Raw genomic sequence first — 23,877 nt, 5'->3', positions numbered from 1 at the left:
GTGAGATTCGATGCTGCGACTCGACAACATTGAGCCGGGGTGTCTGGACTTTTCCCAGTCCAGTGACAGTACCAAACATTACTGACCACTACTTGAAGATTTACGATGAATTGGAATTCATTTCCATCAGGTCCCGGGATTTGGATCTGAATCAGTGTCTCTAGTGCGTGGAGCTGGGGTTTCTCATCTGGGCTTGTTTATTAAATTGGGTTTAAATTCTACCAGGTCCCGGGATGGGTATCGAGCTCGTATCTCCTGAAAACCGCGGGTGTGTGGGTGTGGAGACCGGTTCCATTCTCGTGGTGCCACCATCGCCCCATTGTCCACTTTGAAAGGCGTCTCCACCGCGTCCGCCCCGAGTCTTTAAATGGAAGGGGAAGGGCTAACGGCGGCTCAGTCAGTCTCAACTCAGGGACTATGCCGAAGGTGCGCCGAGCCTTGGCCGGCAGTGCGGCGGCCAGGAAACAGCAGCAGCCGCCGCCTCCGACTCCTCCTCCTCAGCAGCAACAGGAGCCGCTACGGCCTTACCGACGCCAGCGGCGTCAGGAGTTGCGGATCTCGCAGCTGATCCTTCAGGCGCTGTCTGCCCGCAAGCAGCGGGGGGCCCTGTCGCTCACCTCCCTCCGCAAGGCGCTGCTGGCCAGGGGCTACGACGTGGAGCGCAACAAGGACAAGGTGCAACTCGCCATCCAGAGCCTGGTCAACAGCGGCTCGCTGGTGCAGACCACGGCCACTGGCTCCCTCAAGCTCAGCGCGGGCCACAAGGAGGGGGCCAAGCCGCCTCCGACCGCAGCCCTGCTCCCGGCCAAGGAAGGGGCCGTTTCCGCCTGCGCCAGGGAGGAAGCCCAGCCACCCGACAAGAAACCCCGCAAGAGACGGGGCGAGAGGAAGCCAAGGCCGAGGAAGACCAGGAAGTGAGCGGAGAAACATCCCCCACTCCCTTCTCTTTTCACGATCCTGAACATAAACGGCTCTTTTGAGAGCCACAAATTCTCTCAAAACTAGATAACCGTCTCTCAGATTCATCTGTATATAAATGATGCAAGTACACTAATATATAACAGGCAATGCAAGCGTTAGACCTGCACGGAACTAAAGGAAAACAGCTGTCAAAATTCAGGACTAATAAGAGGGGGTGCACATTGAATGGTCCCTAACAACATCAGAGGGACTTTGACATCCATGTCCATCGGAGCACTTCAACAATGAAGTGAGTTTCGTTCGGCGGAGTAAAAGTCGAGAGTGTAGTGCTGGAAAAGCACAGCAGGTCGGGCAGCATCCGAGGAGCAGGAGAACCGACGTTTCGTGCAAAAGCCCTTCATTGGGAATGAGGCTGATGAAGGTCTTTTGCTCGAAAAGTCGATTTTCCTGCTCGTCGGTGCTGCCTGACCAGCTGTGCTTTTCCAGCACCACACTTTCGACTCTAATCTCCAGTATGTGCAGTCCTCACTTACGCCAAATAGAAATCTCATGCCACTCCGGCCTGCCTGAGTACAGGGTATTGTCAGCAGCCTTTATTAAAAGCCTTAACGTGTCTCCCTTAACGTGGTTCAATGTCCAAGCCCATTAACAACTCAACTCCTTAGAGTCCGTGTGTCTCTGGAGAAGGAGCACGCGGTCTCCCTAGAGTTGTTCAGGGAGAGGTGAACGCATCATTTCCCCCTCCAACTCTCTTTCGACTTAATCCCTACCTTTCCCTTCACTGTTTGATCACTGTTTGCCCTTTGATGTGAAGGGCACTGCTTGTCACTGGCCACTCGGGTGTTTCCTTTCTTCCTGGTGGCGGAAATTGAACAAAGATTCGTGCACCTTGTGTCTTTTACTGTGTCTCACACCTGCACACACACACACCATGGGGGCTGGGGAAAAATAAGCACTACCGCAGTCAGGCAGTGGTGTGGGGGTAATAAAAAAAAGGAAAAAAGAAAAACAGGAGTGGCGGAAGTTCTGCTCTCTCTGAGGAAATAAAACAACTCAACTCCTGCAGTAAGGAAGTAATCTGTACACACTTTTAAGGAGCAGAAATCGTGAATAATATCCAGGTTCGGGTTGAGCTCAGCTGGAATTTCTGGCGTAGCGCATAAGTAGAAGCACGTCGGGAAATGGGAAAGCAATACCAGAACAGAGAAAAAAACGTAGAAAAAAAACTTCACAATCTCGGCAGAGAAAGAGGAATCTGGAAACTTTTGTCAGAACCAGAGACAGAATGAAGTAAATCCTTAGAAACTGAAAGTCCCGTCGTGCTAGGAAATAAAACAGTTTTAGTTACAACGCTGAATGTCACTGATATAGTTTGTAAAGAAATACCGAATAAACTATCGTTACAATTATTGCGGATGGAACCCGAGGGGGATCAAGGGAAATTGGCAAGAAAAATAAATCGCCTTTTTTGTTGTTCACTCGTGCGGTATCGCTGGCTGGACATTTTATTATCCGTTCCGAGTTGTCCTTGAGAAGGTGGTAGTGAGCTGCTTTCTTGTGAAGTAATTTTATGATCATTGTGGAACAGATAAAATACATTCTAAAAGGAAGCCAGCAATTTAAACAAATCCCAAATTAACTAACTTCGTATCAGTGATTGGAATACTAGAGGATTTTGTTCTGAAGCGAAAATCAGCATGTCAAATAAATTCTGTGAAGTAACTTTATGATCGCTGTGGAACACAAAATAGTAGTTTGCTAAATTAAGTTGAGCAAATCCTAAATAAACCATATTCCTGATCTGGAGAGAAAACAAACTTTCCGTTTCGAGTCTAGTGAACCTTCAGCGATTTCAGCTGATTTCTCCCGCAATTTGCGATGTTTCAGATCTCCAGCACCCGCAGATCTGCTTTGTATTACATTTGTGATCAGAGTGGACGACCAGACAATTATTGCATTGTAAGGGAAATCAGCAATTTAAAGAAATTCTGTGTCAAGTTTACCTTACGATATCTTATGGCAATCGTGGAATATATTAAAATAGTAAATAAAACTAGAAAATGGCGGAGAAACGCAACAGGTCTGGCGGCATCTGTGGAAGCAAGCAGAGTCAATGTTTTGAGTCTGGTCTGTCTCTTCCTACAAATAGTATATTGGGAGTAAAGAATTGTCAGCCAAGTTAAATCAATCCCCAGATAAACTCATTCTACGATATGTTGTGAGCATCACTTATGATTTTCTAAAAGGGAGATGGACAAGTCAAATAAATAAATCCCATGTGGAATGGCTGTGCTGCTGGGGCAAAATGAGATTGTGTTACGTGGTTCAGAGAAGGGACTGAGCTGATATAAAACTACTGAAGATCTGAAACAAAAACAGAAATGGCTGGACAATCACAGCAGACCCGGCAGCATCTGTGGAGAGAAATCACTTAACGATTCGTTTCGAGTGACCCTTCCTCACCTCTGCCAGACCTGCGGAGCCGATCCAACAATTTGCTTTTGTTTCCGGTATTCAGCATCCGCATTTCTTTCGGGTTTTAAAAAGAAAATCGTAATTTCTCGAGAAACTCTGCCTGGATGTATCAACAGACAATAGGTGCAGGAGGAGGCCATTCTGCCCTTCGAGCCTGCACCACCATTCACTATGATCATGGCTGATCATCCTCAATCAGTATCCTGTTCCTGCCTTATCCCCATAACCCTTGATTCCATTGTCCTTAAGAGCTCTATCCATCTCTGTCTTGAAAGTATCCAGAGACTTGGCCTCCACTGCCCTCTGGGGCAGAGCATTCCACACAGCCACCACTCTGGGTGAAGAAGTTTCTCCTCATCTCTGTCCTAAATGGTCTACCCCGTATTTTTAAGCTGTGTCCTCTGGTTCAGGACTCACTCATCAGCAGAAACATGGTTCCTGCCTCCAGAGTATCCAATCCTTTAATAATCTTATATGTCTCAATCATATCCCCTCTCAGTCTTCTAAACTCAAGCGTATACAAGCCCAGTCGCTCCAATCTTTCAGTGTAAGGTAATCCTGCCATTCCAGGAATTGACCTCATGAACCTACGCTGCACTCCCTCAATAGCCAGAATGCCTTTCCTCAAATTTGGAGACCAAAACTGCACCACAGTATTCCAGGTGTGGTCTCACCAGGGCCCTGTACAGCTGCAGAAGAACCTCTTTGCTTCTATACTCAATTCCTCTTGTTATGAAGGCCAGCATGCTATTAGCCTTCTTCACTACCTGCTGTACCTGCATGCTTACCTTCATTGACTGGTGTACAAGAACACCCAGATCTCTCTGTACTGCCCCTTTACCTAAATTGATTCCATTGAGGTAGTAATCTGCCTTCCTGTTCTTGCCACCAAAGTGGATAACCATACATTTATCCACATTAAACTGCATCTGCCCACTCACCTAACCTGTCCAGGTTTCTACCGTACTGTTGTTAGAATAGACTCACAAACTCACCTGTACCTGTGTTTTATTGTTGCTCCTGTTTACCTATTATTTACTGTCTATGCTACTTAACTCTGTGATCTGCCTGTATTACTCGCAAGACAAAGCATTACATGCGACAATAAATCCAATTCAATCCTGAGCAACTCTGGCGGCTGCACCTGTTAAAGAGAGAAAACAGGAGTTACAAGTTTCCAGTCCAGGGATGCTTCTCCAGGATTTCACTGCGCTGTGATTCCCTGTGGAAAAGAAAGCTCAAATGGTGGGTGTGATCCAGCTGTTCTTTCTGGACGCGGTATGGTGGCTCTGAAAAGAGCCGTTTGTGCAGGAGAAACGGGGAGAGAGAGAGCGAAGTGTGAGGCGGCAGAGGGGCTCCGTCCTCTTCCCCCGGAAACAAATAGCTGAGCGGGCGTTTCAGTATCTCCTCTGGCGGACGCCCAGCTTCTTGCCCCGGGATACCCGCGGCTTCCCGCGGGAGCCGCCGTACCCGGGCACCCTCCGGCCGCGGTGACGGGCCGCCGGCCTGTACTTGCCGTAGAGCCGGGCCGGCCTTCGGGCGGGAGACGGGTAGTAGTAGTAATAGTAGGTGGCCACGGAGGGAGAAAGGCTGGAGCTGGTCTTCAGGCGGACGCTCTTGGCCCGACCCCGGCGGCCGGTGGCGGTGACGCGCGGTTTGCGGCGGCCTCTTCTCCCCCCGTCGCGGCGGGAGCGGGCTCGCTGCTGCTGGCGGCGGCGGACAGTCCGGACGGTCACCTTCCGACCCTTGGAACCTGCTCCCGTCCAAGTCCCTCCTCCGGCGGCGCCCACGGTGTCTCTGCGCCGGGTGGACTTCTTCCGGAGGCGGGCCGGTGGCGACCTCCGGGAGACGGGGTTTTGGTGCCGGCGTTTGACCGCCCCACGTTTCTTCTTGGCTTTGTCCTTGTCCTTGTCCTTCTTTAAGCCGCTGCTGCCGCCGCCGCCGCCGCCTGCACCTCCGACACCGACGGCGGAGCGGTTGAAGCGGAACGAGCCCGAGGCGCCGATGCCCGCCGTCTGCACCAAGGAGCCGTTACGGACCAGGTTCTTCACCGTCTGGTTGACCCGCGTGTTGTTGCGGCTCACGTCGTAGCCCTTGGCCGAGAGAGCCTTCTTGAGGGCGGCCAGCGAGATGCCCCGCCGCTCTTTGGTGGCGGCGGCGACCTGCAGGATCTGCTCGGCTATGGTGAGCTCCTTCTTCTTGCGGCGCTGCGGAGAGCGGGGCTGGGGCTGCTGCTGTTGTTGCAGATTCTGCTGCTGCGTCTGGTTCAACTGCTGCGGTTGTTGCTGCTGCTGGGTTTGCTGCTTCTTCTTCTTACCCGCCCCCTTCTCGGCGCCTGCTCGAGGGTGCGAGCCGGGCGGCCTCCCCCCTCCACCCGAGTCCCCGGCATCGTCCACCTTCCGGCTGCCGTCGGCCATGCCTTCCTCCACCCCGGCCCGCCAAAGCTGGTGGTCGTTGTTGTTTTCCTCTTCAGTCTCGTATCTTCAATGTTGAGTTTTCTTCCAACGCACGCAAATTTTCAAATTTAAAATGATGGAGAGCAACACCGAAGCGATGAAGGGGGAAATGCAAATCTCCCACTGACCAGCCCAACGACGATCAAGAAAAGCCCCTGCAGGTTCGGAACCGCCGCTTTTATAAGGCGGGGGCGGACGCAGTGGAAGGAGATCCCGCCTTCTTTCTTCTCTTTCCCCCCACCCCCAAGAAGTCTTCCTCCATCTCTCCATTATTAAAAATCACATAACACCAGGTTATAGTCCAACAGGTTTAGTTGGAAGCACACTAGCTTTCGGAGCGCCGCTCCTTCATCAGGTGGTTGTGCAAGATAGTGTGCTTCCAATTAAACCTGTTGGACTCTAACCTGGTCTTATGTGATTTTTAAGTTTGTACACCCCAGTCCAACACCGGCATCTCCAAATCATCTCTCAATTATCGGCTCCTTCTATTATTTTATCACTATCCAGGCTCCGTCCACTTTTTAACTCCCTTTTCTTCCTTCCCTAATCCTCTCCACTTCTTCGCCCCCCAACCCCCACAACCCCCGACGTCAGGAAACCATTTGGGTCCCGAAGAAGAAACATAACAGACATGAAAAGTTAAAAGCGTGGTGTGCAATTCTCTCTTTTCTTTTCAGTCTCTTTTTTTTTCCCCAGACAGGCGCTGCCCGATGTGTTGAGTTTTCTCCAGCAGCTTTCTGTGTGTCTTTGCAGTGTTGAGCTAAAAATTGTTTTGAAATGTTGACGCGTTCACCTGGACGCCTATCGCAGTAAAACCGACGGCTGCATCTTCCAAGCCATGCATTTGAAATAGAACACAGGCAGAAAATTATGCTGTTCATGTCTTAATGTTCATGATTCCTTAAACATTCACTAACTTTGCAAATTAGTGTCCCATAGCTCACTTTCTAGAGGTAGTTTCCATTCTCATCTGTTCTGGATTTCATAATAAATTAGATCACTTTCAATCTATAAGTGACGGGGTACAGGTTTTAGATTACTTACAGTGTGGAAACAGGCCCTTCGGCCCAACAAGTCCACACCGCCCCACCGAAGCGCAACCCACCCATACCCCTACATTTACCCCTTATCTAACACTACGGGCAATTTAGCATGGCCAATTCACCTGACCTGCACATCTTTGGACTGTGGGAGGAAACCGGAGCACCCGGAGGAAACCCACGCAAACACAGGGAGAATGTGCAAACTCCACACAGTCAGTCGCCTGAGGTATTTTCTTTTCAAGTGTGTCAATATTCAGCAGTGATGTGGAGGTGTCGGTGTTGGACTAGGGTAGACAAAATTAAAAATCTCACAACACCAGGTTATAGTCCAACGGGGTTATTTGGAAATACAAGCTTTCGGAATGTTGCTACTTCGTTAGGCATACCTGATGGACTACAACCTGGCGTTGTGTGCGTTTTAACAATATTCAGCAAGAAGTCGAGATGACATTTATTATTGTGAAAAATAATACTTAAACGAATAATTCAAATAACACTCTCACTGTTACATTCACTGTTTTACGTTGCAGCAGCTAACCGCTTAGATACTGTAAATTCGGTTGAAAATCCAAATACCCAAATTATATCTGATAAATAAAGTCATATACTTTTACGTTAGTAGTAATTTTATTGAATCACTGAAATGTGTGTGTTTACGATCTTGCCCCTACTGTCTGAATGGGGGGGGGGGGGGGGGGGGGGGGGGGAGGGAGGCTGATGCAAATTCTATCATGGCTTTCAAAAGAAAATCGAACATGAGCTCCTTCGAAAAGGTACAATGAAAGGGATGGGAACGAGACCTTCAGAGAAGCAGTACTCAAACAACAGACCAAAAGGCATTATCTCTTTTTAAAAATTATGTAGTTGGGTGATTCTACAATAAGCGTTCATCCTGTTTCTCCACCTGTTTTGTGTAACTTCAGGACTCAATCTGTTTCTGTTTCATTTCCCATTCTCTGATATTTTAGATTAGGCTTCTATCCTGGATATCATTGGAATCGGAGAGCGTCAATAATATCAAACAGAAATTGAGGGAAGTAAACTTGCAGTGAGGCTACCGGGATTCAGCAGAGGAAGTTGGTCTAAATTGCATTGCGCTGCACAGAAAAGGGTTGGATGAGCTGAATGGACTCCTGTTGTGTACATGACTGTATGATTCCACTAGAGTATTGTTGACAATTCTGGGCCCGTTGGGAGAAATTGGAAGACTTCAGAAGGGCTTTAAACGACTAATTCCAGGAATGAGAAACTTCAGCTATGCTGGCAGATTGGAGAGATTAGGACTGTTCTCCTTGGAGAGAAGAAGTCTGAGAGGAGATCTGGCAGAAGTTGTCAAAATATTGAGATCTGGACAGAGAGTCCGGGCAGATTAGATAAGAGAGAAAGTGCTCATGTTTGTAAAAGAGTCAAGAACAGAATGGTGCAGAAGAGGTTTACAAGATCGGTTCCTGGAATGCAAAATGAAACGGCATAAGTAATATGCAAACAAACTAAATGTGATGTGAGAAGGATTTTTTTTCTACATAATGACTGATCCGGATTTGGAATGCGCTACTTGGAAGTATGCTACAGGCGCGTTCAATCGTGAATTCCAGAATACTATATTTGAAAGAAAACAGTGCGCCGGGTTCCAGCAAGAAAAAAGAACAGTAGACTAGCGCTGCTCAGAGAAGAAGTGTTGACGCAATGGACTGAGCAGTCTCCTTCTCCGCTGTAACAACTCTGTGATTTTTTTGTCGTGCTATCCTATAATAACAAATTGTGCTCTAATGCTTCTCGTGGAAGATGCACTTTATGGTTGACCACTGTATTCGGATATGGTGCACCATTTTATTTGATTCAATTCTACAATTTTATCTTACAATTCTGTTCTACGATCGCTGAATCTATTCTGTTAGAATTATAACCAGCTGAGAAAAGTAGTCGGCACGGTGGCTCAGCGGTTAGCACTGCTGCCTCACAGCGCCAGGCACCCAGATTCGATACCAGCCTAGAGCGACTGTCTGTGTGGAGCTCGCACATTCTCCCGGTGTCTGTGTGGATTTCCTCCGTGTGTTCCGGTTTCCTCCCACAGTCCGGTCAGGTGAATTGGCCATGCTAAATTGCCCGTAGTGTTCAAGGATGCGTAGGTTAGGTGCATTAATCAAAGGGTAAATGTAGAGTAATCGGGGAATGCGCCTGGTTACTCTTTGGAGGGTCGGTGTAGACTTGCTCGGCCAAATGGTCTGTTTCCATGTCAGGATTGCCTGTAGGGATTCTATGATTTCTATGAAAACAATAATTTGAATTAGCAGCCCCTAAAGCCCATAATATCCAAATCATAAATGAAAATGTAATTCCTTTATGAGGTTAGACAGAGGAGTGCTGATGCTCTCCTCCCCAAACCCAGTTCACTCTGACCCGACGGTTCTCTTGTTTACGAATCTATTCTGTTTATTTTTTTTTGAAACTTTATTGCTGGAACAGCACAGCAGGTCAGGCAGCATCCAGGGAACAGGAGATTCGACGTTCCCTGGATGCTGCCTGACCTGCTGTGCTGTTCCAGCAATAAAGTTTCAACTTTGATCTCCAGCATCTGCAGACCTCACTTTCTCCTGTTTATTTTTTTTAATGATCCTGTGTCCGTTTTGAATCCAGTCCCGTCCAATGACAATCCGGGATTTGATGGACAGGTCAACTCGCTCTGGATTGGCTCGGCGCGGGAGGTGGGCGGGGCTAGGCATCAGGTTGTCTCTACCCCGTCCGCTCGGGACCTTTATCTGGGGCACGGCCGCCGCCGCTCCGCCGTTTCCCGCGTCTGCCGCTGAGGGTGATGGCAGATGTGGTTCTGGCTAAAACGCAGATTCTCAGTACTCCCTTGTCTGACTCTACCCCCCCACGCCACAAGCGTTTCCGTCGTTCTCACAACTGGCACTAAGAACGCCGCCTGACAAGCGCAGCAAGGAGGCCGCAACTGCTGAGTGGATCCTGAGGGCGGCAGCTGCCACCAGGGAATGTGAGCTGGCAGCCAAACTGGGGGCCTTGAGGAAAACCGCTGCGGCCGCAGGCCACAAATCGAGGGGCGGTCCCAGCCGCCTGGACCCGTCATTTAGTACCGTGGCTAACAAGGGCTCCTCTTCGGTGTCCCTGCAGCCCCACCTGACGCTAAAAGGGAGGAGGTGTTGCCGGAGTAGAGGGGCTGATACCAGTGCCAAGAAAGTGCCGGCAGCCAAGAAAACTGTCCTGAAGGCAGGGCTGCCGGTCAAACCATCCAGGAAAATAACTGCGAAGAGCCCCCGGAAGAGAGTAAAAGCGGTGGCCAAGGCGGGAAGAGCATCTAGGCGGTTGACAGCGACGGGGTGCAGACCTGGGGGGAAGAAGCGGGCAACTGCGATGAAGAGAAGATAGAGGCGCAGGACCGGAGACAGTTGAATACAAAAAGGCTCTTTTGAGAGCCACTCACGTGTTCAACATGAAAGAGTTTTCACTTTACCAGCAAATACCTTATCTATAGCAATTGGGCTGAAAGTAATTGTGTTTTTATGCTGTTCACATACGTGTTTTCTTAAATGGTTTTAAATTTCAATTTGAGCACCTCAGCAAAAGTGACATACACCATACAAAGACATTGGTGCTTTTTATTTTATAGATTAGTTGTGCCCTGATGCAGGTGCTGAAACGCAAATGTGAAATACAACCCACCTGAAAACTGCTGCTTTTCACGTGTTCGATGGGCTGAGTATTGACAGAATTTTTGCTACAGTGCTGCCTGACGTGAAATTATTTACTAAAGCAGCTCCGTTAAAGGATTTGCACCGTGTGTTTGTTTTAAATTGAATATAGGACAGAGCCAAAACAAACTGGAAAATGCTCAGCAGGTCTGAGCATCTGTGGAAAGAAAGTCAGAAGATTTGATGGTAGCGAAGAAAATAGGATTGATGAAGGGGTGAAGAGTAAAAGAAAGATGGAGATAGAGCCCAAGGAGCGAGAAGAATTGGACAAAGGAGTGGATAACAATTAGCCTAGGTGAATGAACAGCTGCCAGTTGGGACTATTAGTGGCTGATAATTATTTTGAGGTGCAGGTGTTAGACTGGGGTGTACAAAGTTTTTAAAAAATCACACAACACCAGGTTATAGTCCAACAGGTTTACTTGGAGCCACGAGCTTTCGGAGCGCTGCTACTTCCAATAGTTTTTATTGAAGACAGAAAGCGGGAAACATCAGGATCAACCAGCGGACGCACCGATGTCGTTCTCCTATTGGTTTAATGTCGCCAAAGTCTTATCCAATCAGCATGTGAAGCTTCAGGCCGCTGTGTTCCACGTCAGGCACAGTCGATGCAATTCTCAATCAGCGAGGTTAGAGTGTTCGAGAGGGCGCAGTGAGCAAAGGTCACAGTCTAAGGCCCTTCTGCCAACGTGTAACAAGGGTCTGTTCAGTTAACAGATCCTCTCTTTGCCTCAAATGTACGCAGTAGTAGGAAATACTTTTGGTTTAGCTACTGCAGGGAATGTCAAATTCCAATGTTGTTATGTTTTTGATATGCAAAGTCTGTACAGATCTGCTTTAGTGTCTCTGTGTGCATTTTTTTCGAATAAAGCATATTTTTGCAGTTAAAAAAAATTCAGCTACATCAAAACAGAGGGAGAAAGGCTGGGCTAAGGTAATGACCCAGTCTTCCGGGTCTGCAAACACAGCAAGGTTTATGCCTCAAAGTGGGGCACAATCTGAAGGGGCAATAGAAAACTCACAATGAGCGGGAAATTTTAGGCTCTTTTCAAGGTTACCCATTTCTTTATTCTTAAAAGAGTCAGATAATACTTCTAACTTATTTTTCACAGAGTAGTCCACTGCATTTGAGACATTTGCCTCACAAAGTTTATCGATGCCCAAAGGATCACTTATAAATCTCTCATACATCTTTTATCTGTATTTGTCTTTCAGGATGAACTTGTTCTGGATTATGCAAATAAACAATGATTTTAAAAAGGCATTGCCAAAAGCAAGACCTCATTAGTTAGATAGTGGTTGTGTAGGAGAGGAGAGTATCAGAAAAGTAGAAGAGGATTTTGAGGACACTGGATGTAAGAACAGAAAGAGGTCACTCAGCCCTTCCAGTCTATTCAACTAGATCCTGCCATTTTCCTGCACTGACCCCACATCCCTTAATACCTAGACATCGATTGATTTCTGTCTTGAGCTTTAGACCATAAGACATAGGAGTGAAAGCAAGGTCATTCATCCCATCGAGTCCACTCTGCCATTTAATCATGGCTGATGGGTGTTTCAATTCCACTTACCCGCACTCTCTCCATAGCCCTTAATTCCTTGTGAGATCAAGAATTTATCAATCTCTGCCTTGAAGACACCCAACGTCCTGGCCTTCACTGCGCTCCGTGGCAATGAATTCCCAGGCCCACCACTCTCTGGATGAAGAAATGTCTCCTCATTTCCGTTCTAAATTGACCCCCTCTAATTTGAAGGCTATGTCCACGGGTCCTATTCTCCCTGCCTAATGGAAACAACTTCCCAGCTTCCACCCTTTCTAAGCCATGCATTATCTTGTAAGTTTCTATTAGATCTCCCCTCAACCTTCTAAACTCTAATGAATACAATCCCAGGATCCTCAGCTGGTCATCGTATGTTAGGCCTAATATTCCAGGGATCATCCATGTGAATCTCCACTGGACACGTTCCAGTGCCAGTATGTCCTTCCTGACGTAGGGCCCAAAATTGGACACAGTATTCTAAATGGGGTCTAACTAGAGCTTTATAAAGATGGATTGAATATAAAAGCAGAAGCACATCGCTGCTTTTATATTCAATCCATCTTGAGATAAATGACAACATTACATTTGCTTTCTGAATCATAACTCAACCTGCAAATCAACCTTTAGAGAATTCTGTACTAGCACTCCCAGATCCCTTTGTACTTTGGCTTTATGAATTTTCTCACCGTTTAAAGAATAGTCCATGTCTGTTTTCTTTTTTCCAAAGTGCAAGACCTCACACTTGCTCATGTTGAATTTCATCAGCCATTTCCTGGACCACTCTCCAAAACTGTCTAAATCTTTCTGTAGCCTCCCCACCTCCTCAGTATACCTGCCTGTCTGCCTAACTTCATATCATCAAGGAACTTCGTCAGAATGCCCCCTGCCCTTTCATCTAGATCATTAATCTATAAAGTGAACAGCTGTGGCCCCAACACTGAATCATTCCCCACTTGTCACCAGCTGCCATTTTATCCCAAATCTCTGCCTTCTGTCAGACAGCCAATCCTCAATCCATGCCAGTAGTTCACCTCAAACACCATGGGCCCTCATCTTACTCAGCAGCCTCCCATGAGGCACGTTATCAAAGTTCTTTTGAAAGTCTAGATATATGACATCCACTGGGTTTCCCTGGTCTAACCTACTTGTTACCTCTTCAAAGAATTCTAACATGTTTGTCAGGCATGACCTCCCATGCTGACTTGATCTAATCTGACCCTGCACTTCCAAGAATTTAGAAATTTCATCCTTAACGATGGATTCTAGATATTTACCTACAACCAAGGTTAGGCTGATCGGCCTAGAATTTTCCATCTTTTGTCTTGATTCTTTCTTGAACAAAGGGGTTACAACAGCAATTTTCCAATCATCTATCATCACAGCCATTTGATACTACATAGGTAGACCACCTTCTAAATGCAGATATATGTCCTCATTTCTGTCTTTAAAAGCTTCCTACGTATTCTGAGACTCTGTCTCCTGGAGCTAGATCCCAAGAGTAACAACATCTGCATCCACCCTATGTGTCCTGAATGAACTTTCTTCATTTCAATCAGATTCTGCAGAATTCAAATCCACTTTCCTCAATCATCCCCATAAGGCACTCCTATCATCCAAGGGTTTAATCTGACCATCCTCTGTGTTCTCATATAAGTAAATCCTTTACATAATACTCCAGGTCAGGTCTCATCAACCTCTGTACAACTGCAACAACTTACACCTATAACCAAATCCTCTCGTAATAAATGCAGACATACCATCTGTGTTCCCAACTGCTTGCTCCACCTTCATTGTAGCATTTTGTGACTCATGGTCAATGACTTGTAAATTCCTTTGGATATCAATACTTGCCAATTTCTCACCATAGAGTCACAGAGTCATAGAAATGTACAGCATAGAAACAGACTCTTCATCCCAACTCATCCATACTGACCAGATATGCTAAATTAATTTAGTCCCATTTACCAGCATTTGGTCCATGTCCCTCTAAACCCTTCCTATTCATATACCCATCCAAATGCCTTTTAAATGTTGTTGTACCAGCCTCCACCAGTCCCTCTGGCAGCTCATTCCATACACGCGCCACCCTCTGCATGAAAACCTTTTAAATCTTTCTGCTCTCACCTACACCTATGAGCTCTAGTTTCGGACTCCCACACCCTTGGGAAAAGACCTTGGCTATTCACCTGATTCATATCCCTCATGTAAGGTCATCCCTCAGCCTCCGGTTCTCCATGGATAACGGGCCCAGCTTAATCAGCTTCTCCCTATAGGTCAATTCCTCCAACCTTCTCAGTATCCTGTGAATACTTTCTGAACCTTTTTCAAGTTTCACAGCATCTTCCCTATAGCAGGGAGACTAGAATTGTACACAGTATTGCAAAAGTGGCCTAACCAATGCCCTGTGCAACCACAACATGACCTCCCAATTCCTATACTCAATGCTCTGACAATAAAGGAAAGCATATCAAATGCCATCTTCTCACTACCCTGTCTGCCTGTGACCCCACTTTTAAGGAACCATAAACCTGTACTCCATTGTCTTTCTGTTCAGCAACACTGCCTAGGGCATTACTATTAAGTCTATAAGTCCGGCTCTAATTGCTTTCCCAAAATGCAGCACTTTGTATTTATCTAAATTAAACTCTATCTGCCACATCTCAGCCCAATTGGCCCATCTGATTAATATCCCATTGTATTCTGACATAACCTTCTTTACTGTCCAGTACATCATCAATTTTGGTGTCGTCTAAAAACTTACTAACCATATCTCCAATGTTCACATTCAAATCCTTTATATAAATGATGAAAAGCAGTAGACCCAGCACACTGTCTACATAGGCCTCTAATCTGAAAAACAACTTTCCACCACCACCTTCTGTCTTCTACTTTCGAGTCAATTTTGTATCTAAATGGCTAGTTCTCCCTGTTTTCCATGTGATCTAACCTGGCTAACCAGTCTACCACGTAGAACATTATCAAACCCTTAATGAAGCCCATATACACAATATCCACGCTCTTCCTTCATCAATCTTCTTTGTCAGCTATTCAAAAACACTCAATCATGTTAGTCAGGCATGATTTCCCATGCACAAAGCCATCTTGACTATTCTTAATCAGTCTTTGTTTTTTTCCAAATTCAAACAAATTCTGTCTCTCAGAATCTCCTCAAACATCTTACCCACTATTGACGTCAAGCTCATCAATCTATAATTCCTTGGCTTTTCCTTGCCACTTTTCTTAAATAATGACACCACTTAAGCCAAACCTCCAGTCTCTAGCACCTCAGCCACGGATTTTGATGAGACAAATATCTCAGCAAGGGGTCCAGCTATCTGGGGCCCACCTGATCACGACCTGAAGATTTATCCAACTTTCTGCATTTTAAGAAGCCCAGTACCTACTTCTCTTCATATGGACTCTTTTCAAGGTATCACTATTATTTCCCCAAGTTCAGTAATTTCCATATCCTTCTCCACAGTAAACACTGATTGGAAATACTTGTTTAGTATCTCATCCATCTCCTGTGATTCCACATGTAGGTGGCCTGGCTGATCTTTAAGGGACGAGAATGTGGTGCTGGAAAAGCACAGTACGCCAGGTAGCATCCGAGGAGCAGGAAAGTTGCCGTTTCGAGCAAAATCCCTTCATCAGGAATTCCTGATGAATGTCAGAAGGAAATTAATTTAAATAAATGTGAGATGCTGTATTATGTAAAAGGAAATCAGGGCAGGACTCATACACTTAATAGTAAAGTCCTGGGGAGTGTTGCTGAACAGAGAGACCTTGGAATGCAGGTTCATAGTACCTTGAAAGTGGAGTCACAGGTATATAGGATAGTGAAGAAGGCATTTGGTATATTTTCCTTTATCATCAGAGTATTGAGTATAGGAGTTGGGAGCTCATGTTGTGGTTGTACACGGCATTGGTTAGGCCACTTTTGGAATATTGTGTGCAATTCTGGTCTTCCTCCTATCAGAAGGATGTTGTAAAACTTGAAAGGCTTTCGAAAAGATTAACAAGGATGTTGCCAGGGTAGGAAGGTTTGAACTTTGGTTTGAACTATAATCATGTCTCACAAACTTGATTGAGTTTTTTGAGGAAGTTACAAAGAGGATTGATGAGGGCAGAGCAGTAGATGTGATCTATATGGGCTTCAGTAAGGCGTTCAACATGGGAGACTGATTAGCAAGGTTAGATCTCACAGAACACAGGGAGAACTAGCCATTTGGATACAGAACTGGTTCAAAGGTAAAAGACAGAGGGTGGTAGTGAGGGTTGTTTTTCAGACTGGAGGCCTGTGACCAGTGGAGTGCCACAAGGTTCGGTGCTGGGTCCACTACTTTTTGTCATTTTCATAAATGATTTGGATGCAAGCATAAGAGGTACAGTTAGTAAGTTTGCAGATGACACCAAAATTGGAGGTGTAGTGGACAGCAAACAGGGTTACCTCAGATTACAACAGGATCTGGACCAGATGGGCCAATGGGCTGAGAAGTGGCAGATGGAGTTTAATTCAGATAAATGAGAGGCGCTGCATTTTTGGAAAGCAAATATTAGCAGGATTCATACACTTAATGCTAAGGTCCTGGGAGTGTTGCTGAATAAATAGACCTTGGAGTGCAGGTTCATAGCTCCTTGAAAGTGGAGTCGCAGGTAGATAGGGTAGTGAAGAAGACATTTGGTATGCTTTTTTTAATTGAGTAAATGAGTTGGGAGGTCATGTTGTGGCTGTACAGTACATTAGTTAGGCCACTGTTGGAATATTTCATGCAATTCTGGTCTCCTTCCTATCGGAAAGATGTTGTGAAACTTGAAAGGTTTCAGAAAAGATTTACAAGGATGTTACCAGGGTTGGGGTATTTGAGCTATAGGGAGAGGCTGAACAGGCTGGGACTGTTTTTCCGGGAGTGTCGGAGGCTGAGGGGTGACCTTATAGAGATTTACAAATATTGAGGGGCATGGATAGGGTAAATAGGCAAAGTCTTTTCCCTGGGATGGGGGAGCCCAGACTAGAGGGCATAGGTTTAGGGTGAGAGGGGAAAGATATAAAAGAGACCCAAGGGTCAACTTTTTAACACAGAGAATGGTACGTGTATGGGCTGAGCAGCCAGAGGAAGTGGTGGAGGCTGGTACAATTGCAACATTTAAGAGGCATCTGGATGGGTATATGGATAGGAAGGGTTTGGAGGGATATGGGCCAGGTGCTGGCAGGTGGGACTAGATTGGGTTGGGATATCTGGTCGGCATGGACATGTTGGATGGAAGGGTCTGTTTCCATGCTGTGTACCTCTATGACTCTATGAGAGGCTGAATCGGTGGTGGCCTTATAGAGGTTAACAAAATCATGAGGGGCATGAATAGGATAAATAGACAAGGTATTTTCCCTGGGATGGGGAAGTCCAAAACTAGAGGGCATATATTTAAAGTGAGAAGGGCAAGATTTAAAAGAGATTTAAGAGGCAACGTTTTCATTTAGAGGGTGATACATGTATAGAATGAGCTGCCAGAGGAAGTGGTGCAGGTTGGTACAATTACAACATTTAAAAGGTATCTGGATGGGTATACCATTAGGAAAGGTTTTAAGGGATATGGGCCAAGTGCTAGCAAATGGGACTAGAATAATTTAAGCTATCTTGTCAGCATGGACGAACTGGATTGAAAGGTTAATTTCCCTGCTGTACACCTCCAAGACACTTTGACTCTATGTGTTAATTCCTCTGCCATTTTATTGTTGCCACCATCTCCATCTCCATCTCCACCTATAATTGCCTTCTAACTTTTTTCGTTTTGCTAACTTTTTTTGTTTTACAAATAGAAATATAAATTGAAGCTGTTATAATACAGGTTTTACACATGTCTCACGCATACACGTTCAGATTTTATTTTCCTATTTCTATTCAGTTTCTTTGGCTCTCCTTCACTAAATTCTGGATAGCTCTTAACTCCCACACTTACTACATTCAATAAGTAACGAGAGTAAAAGAGAGTCTTTGCAGGAAGCAGGGTGTGAGGAGGAGAAGGGTATTCTGTTTCAGCTTGGTGATCTGTGATAAGTCACAGGGATCAGTGCTGGGACCTTAACGGGTCACAAATTAATAACCTGGAGGAAGGAAGTGAACATACTGCAGATAAATTTGCACACTGCACTGAAATAGGTGGAAAGACAGTTTGCAAGACGTGCAGTTTATAGAGCGATATTGAGAATTCAATCATGTGACAAAAAGTTGGCAAATTGAGTGTAAGCCAGCTGTGAAACTGTTTATTTTGGAAGGGAGAACAAAGAACAGAAAATAATTTTTAAAAACTGCAAAAAACTACAATGCAAAAAGTATTGGGGATTACTTATGCAAGAAACAAAAATTGCAAAGTGCAGCAGGTAATTAGGAAGGGTAATGGACTTTTGACACTATGTCACAAGGCACGCGAGTATAAAAGTAGGGAAGTCTTACTGAACTGTGCAAGGCGCTGGTGAGACGACATGTGGAATTCTATGAGCAAGCTTTGGTCCTCTTCGTTAAGGTATCATTGCATTGAAGGCAATTCAGGGAGATTTCTCAAAAATGATTCCTAGCATGGAGGGATTGCCTTATCAGTAAAGGTTGAAGAGGTTTAGAATTTACTCTCTGGAGTTTAGAAGAATGAGGGATGGTCTCATTAAAACATATCGGATACTTAAAAGGTTTGACAGGGTAAATGCTGAGAGGATGTTTCTCTTCACGGGAGAGTCGAAGACCAGAGGGCTTAGTGGACGTGAGAAATGTCAAATCAGTCTCCAGGGCCGAACGGCCTACTCATGGTCCTATTTCTTATGGTCGTATGGAGTAATCGATGTAACTGTAGGAGTCTGTAATTTGTAAAAGTCAGTATTCAGGCTCAACGCTTGTTACATTGTTGGATTGCAATAATATGCTAATGAAGGATGGGCGAAAGGACTGTTCCCATTGGTTAAAACAAGATCCTGGAATATTTCGACTCGCTTCGTGAAAGAAGCACCAATCGGAAACAAAGGAGTGTAAATCAACCAATACAAACCTGCAGCAGGCTGATCCCAGCGGAAGGTATAAAAGGAAGAACGGCAGTTGTGACTGGTTAGTTGATGTTTATAGTTTGAGAATGTCAGGTCGTGGTAAAACTGGAGGTAAAGGCCGAGCAAAGGCTAAGACCCGTTCCTCCCGAGCCGGTCTTCAGTTTCCAGTCGGTCGTATCCACCGCCTTCTACGGAAGGGGCATTATGCTGAGCGGGTCGGGGCTGGGGCCCCTGTTTACTTGGCTGCCGTCCTCGAGTACCTAACCGCCGAGATCCTTGAGTTGGCTGGTAACGCGGCCAGGGACAACAAGAAAACTCGTATTATTCCCCGCCACCTGCAGCTCGCCATCCGAAATGACGAGGAGCTCAACAAACTGCTCGGGGGAGTCACCATCGCCCAGGGCGGCGTCCTGCCCAACATCCAGGCCGTGCTGCTGCCCAAGAAAACAGGGCACCCCAGCAAGGTCTACGCCTGAAGTGGAGACGGGATAAGGGGAAATCAAAACTGCCACAGAAAACAAAGGCTCTTTTCAGAGCCACCTACTTCTTCCCGAAAGAGCTTAAACTAAATTGTCTTATTACAATCTTCGACATGTTTCTTGGACGTGTTTCCATTGCAGTGCAATATTTGATAGTCATTTTAAAATCTATTTATAGAGGAAACTTCTACAAACGCAAGGATAATAAATGCTGCAGGGCGGTGGCTGTCACGTTCAATTATGATTTGATGTGACCTCAGGACCCCAAAAAAAGTATTTAGAAAGCAATTTGTCAAAAAGTAACCATACAAAAAATTAAATTTTAAGATCGTATCATGAAAACATGAGTGCAGTTGTTCTCAAATGTTCGAAAGGATTTTTAAAAAAGCTTTAAGACAATGTTCTATGTTTTGATTTCAAAGGAGCATCGTTGGGGGCCCGCTAGTAACGATTAATTTCAGCAAAATAAAAAGGTTCCACTGTCCTGGAATAGGGTAGTGGGGAAAGGTTAATGGTTTTGAGTCTGATGTGACTTCTGCCTTCCACCGCTGGTGCCAGCGAGTTTCTCCGGCACTTTGTTTTTATTTCCAATTCCCCACAACCTGCGGTGTATTTCCCCAAATAATTTATTCGAGCCTCCCACTGGGTTCTCAGTGAAGCAAACAAATGACTTTAACCCTCAAAGAATTGGGAGAGTTTCTGTGCAACGTGATTGTTAACAAATTCTGAAGAAACTTCGCAGGACCATGTACGATATGAAACACATTGTCGCAGATGTCAAGCAATCGCAGTTCTTTTATTTTAGCGTGTGATATGGTGCTTGGCTTATAGAGGTAATTAGTTTTCTCCCAGAGGATACAGAAACGAAACATATTGGAGGTGACTGGACGTCTTAGACGGTTAGAAACCGTTGGGTCGTGCTGATAATTTGAAAATTCAAGTCTCCCTCGCGCAATGAGACCGTTTCAGCTCATTTGCATAAAACGGCTCAGCTCCGACCTAGGGCCAGCCAATCACAATTCGGGTACTCATCCAATGAACGTGCACCTCCGCTGACCAATCAGGATACCGACTTCCTAGCAAATCAGGAGGCTGCATTCTCCACCAATCAATGATAGGCGCCGTGTTTCGTGCGACTCTGAGAGAAACGCGCGGGAAAGAGAAAAAGGGGGCGGGGCTCATCTGGAAGATTCCCAAAGTATTCGGCCTCTATTCCTCTCACATGAACACCAGGAAAAGCCGATAGCGCACTCACGTTAAAGGAGAACTGCCAAAGGAATTCAACGGGCAGAGATTTACATATTAATCAATCAAAACCTACACCTCCATTCTAACTGATTAATAACCATCTCGGTTTGGTCAATGCATTCGCACCGTTTGATCTTTTGCTATAAATTCTGTGTGTCCTAGGTATTCTCCCTCTCTCACTCGCTGCCTGGGGAAGGAGCGGGGCTCCGGAAGCTTGCGATTTCCTATTTGACCACAATCAGTGTGTGATTTTTGACTTTGCCCACCCAAGTCAAACATCGGCATCTCCACATCAGGATTAAAACCAAACAACATGCACCAAAGAATTGCGATTTCCCGCAATGACCATACATGGTCTTAACAAGCCGCTGATATTATATTAATAGTGGCTGCACTGTTCTGTGGCATCCCTTGTTTAAAATCGCAACAGAAGAAAGAGGCTATTCGGCCCGCCGTGCCCGTGCCGTCTCTTCGAAAGAACATTTTGTGCTTTCCCTCTTCTTATCTCAGGTCGACTACTGAATTCCCTTGTGGAAAACCTCGACTGAGGCTGCCACCCCCTCAGTTTCAGGCACTGACATTCAATGTTTCCCACCCGTCCATTTTCCTTTCATAAAGAGGGGAGTAGGAGTGAGGCAGCTTCATCTGTTGTTTTGCCTTAGTTTTCAAACGGTCTTTTATTTTTTTGCAAAGGAACACCAGAATCAAAGCATCCTGTGCTTCTTAGACGTCACCCAATCGTAAAGTCAAACAGCATGGAAACAGACCCTGAGGTCCAACCAGTCCACACCGAACATAATCCCAAACTAAACTAGTCCCAGCTGCCTGCACTTGGCCAACATCCCTCCAAATTCATGTATTTATCCAAATATCTTTTAAACGTTGTAACTGTATCCACATCTGCCAGTTTCTCGAGTAATTCATTCCCACACGAATCATTGTCTGGGTAAAAATATAGTTGGCCTCGTGTTCTTTCTTTTAATCTTTCTCCTCTCACCTTAAAATGTGCCCACTAATTTTGAACTCCCCCACCTAGAGAAAACATTCTTACTATTCACCTTATTTATCTCCGTCATGATTTTATAAACCTCTAGAAGATCACCCCTCAACCTCCTAAGCTCCAGTGTAAAAAAAAAGTCTTTCCAGTCTATTTTTACAATACTCAAAATCTCCATTCCCGGCAACATCCTGGTGAATATTCTTTGAACCATCTTCAGTTTAATACAGTCCTTACTATTACATGACGGCCAGAACTGTAGACATTCCGCTAGAAGAGGCCTTACCAATGTCCTGTACAACCTCAACATTACATCCCATCTCCTATACTCAAAAGTCTGAGCAATGAAAGCAACCCTTCGATTGATAGACACCACCTCTCGTCATGCTCAGGAATTCCAATTACACTCTGATTATAATCGTTTCTTCATTGCAGACGAAAAACAACAAAAGGTGAACACAACTGTGAGTTTGAAATAGGACATGCTCTGTAGTTTTGATGCTACCAAATAAAGCTGGAAATGAAGCATGAAGAGGAAATTGTTGTTTTCTCTCCTTCATATAAAGTTCCAATTTTCTTGCTGATTCATTCTGAAAGCTGTAAGAACAAAAAACAGCTTTGGCTACACCATATTGCAAAGGTTTATGTTCTGTACTGCCAAGCAACTATTTATTCAGAAACGCTGTACCTGTAATTCTCTATGGCATCATTGACCCATTACAACACAGAACAACACAATTCCTCCCATTGAGTCAGGACTGGCTCTTACATAGACTTCTCCAAATGGTCCAACCCTTTGTTCCCTTCCATCATCCCACCCCTCAGCCCCATAAATAGTGCAAAATGCCTTACTTTGAATGTCTATCTAATTCTCCTTTGCAAGTTATCATTGAGTTTGCTTCCACCATCATTTCACACGCCACAGGATAACTAAAAGCAGAAAGGGATTTTATGTTACTGGCGGTGTAATCCCTTCCTTTGCCAGTCACTTTACAACATTACAATCCAAAGCTGTGCAGGTCAGGTGAATTGGCCATGCTAAATTGCCATAGTGTTAGGTGCATTAGTCAGAGGGAAACGAGTCTGAGTGGGTTACTCTTCAGAGGGTCGGTGTGGACTGGTTGGGCCAAAGGGCCTGTTTCCACACTGTAGGGAATCTAATCTTAAAAAGAAAATTGAGGAGAAAGTGGGAGAATAGGGTTGAGAAACCTATCCGGCATGATTAAATGGTGGAGCTGACTAGATGGGCTGAATGGCCTAATTTCTGCTCCTATGTCTTTGGAAATGTTTCAGATAGGAACACAATACATTCTGGATCCTTTTCTTTTTACTCGATAACCATAACTTCAAAACATTAGATTTTTAAAAATAATAACCTTGATTCATTGTCTCTATATCCACCTTGTTTTCTGTGGTTGATCAGCACATGGTATGTCATCTGGATTTGAATTGAATGTTTATTTGATTATATGTTTGCATAGACAGGAGTCAGGCATCATATTTCTGTCTTCTAATATGACTTGTCCCAACAATTGATCATTGACATTCATTGGCATTACCATCACTGAATCTCCCCTGTCAACATCCTGTGGGTTATCATTGATCAGAGTGGGAACAGAGTAGATAAAGGGAAGGTATTCCTGCTGAGAAAGAACAAGAGGATATAGATTTAGAGTGATGTGCAAATGCAACAAGGATGATCTGAAAAATAAACCTTTACAAATTAAATAGGGTTTGGAATTCACTGTCTGGAAACATGGTGGAGGCAGGTTCAATTGAGGGACAATCCAGAGACACATCTGATAATCATTTGGAGAAAAATGGTGTGGAGGAATAGGGGAAAAAGGCAAGAGGTTGGAACCAGGTAACAGAACCAGTGCAAGGCTGAATTGTATCCTTCCTTATTCAGTGAATGGTGTGGTAACTAAACAACTCATTGGAGGGGGAGATCCACAAATATCCCATCCTCAGTAGCAT

At 45.2% G+C, this 23,877-nt stretch overlaps 1 protein-coding gene across 1 annotated transcript; it reads left to right on the top strand.

Moving 5' to 3' along the window:
* The first annotated feature begins 18,372 nt into the window (after window positions 1-18,372).
* LOC122548345 (histone H2A-like) lies at window positions 18,373-20,163 on the top strand. Its single transcript, XM_043686884.2, has one exon. It carries the CDS (start codon window positions 19,263-19,265, stop codon window positions 19,650-19,652), a length of 390 nt encoding a protein of 129 aa, XP_043542819.1. The 5' UTR covers window positions 18,373-19,262; the 3' UTR covers window positions 19,653-20,163.
* Window positions 20,164-23,877: the final 3,714 nt, after the last annotated feature.

The sequence above is a fragment of the Chiloscyllium plagiosum genome, unplaced genomic scaffold, assembly GCF_037043375.1.
Source record: "Chiloscyllium plagiosum isolate Xiang-an unplaced genomic scaffold, Cpla_swu_hap1 HiC_scaffold_35, whole genome shotgun sequence".
In the NCBI taxonomy this organism is placed as follows: Eukaryota; Metazoa; Chordata; class Chondrichthyes; order Orectolobiformes; family Hemiscylliidae; genus Chiloscyllium; species Chiloscyllium plagiosum.
This window is presented reverse-complemented; position numbering and strand designations above follow the sequence as displayed.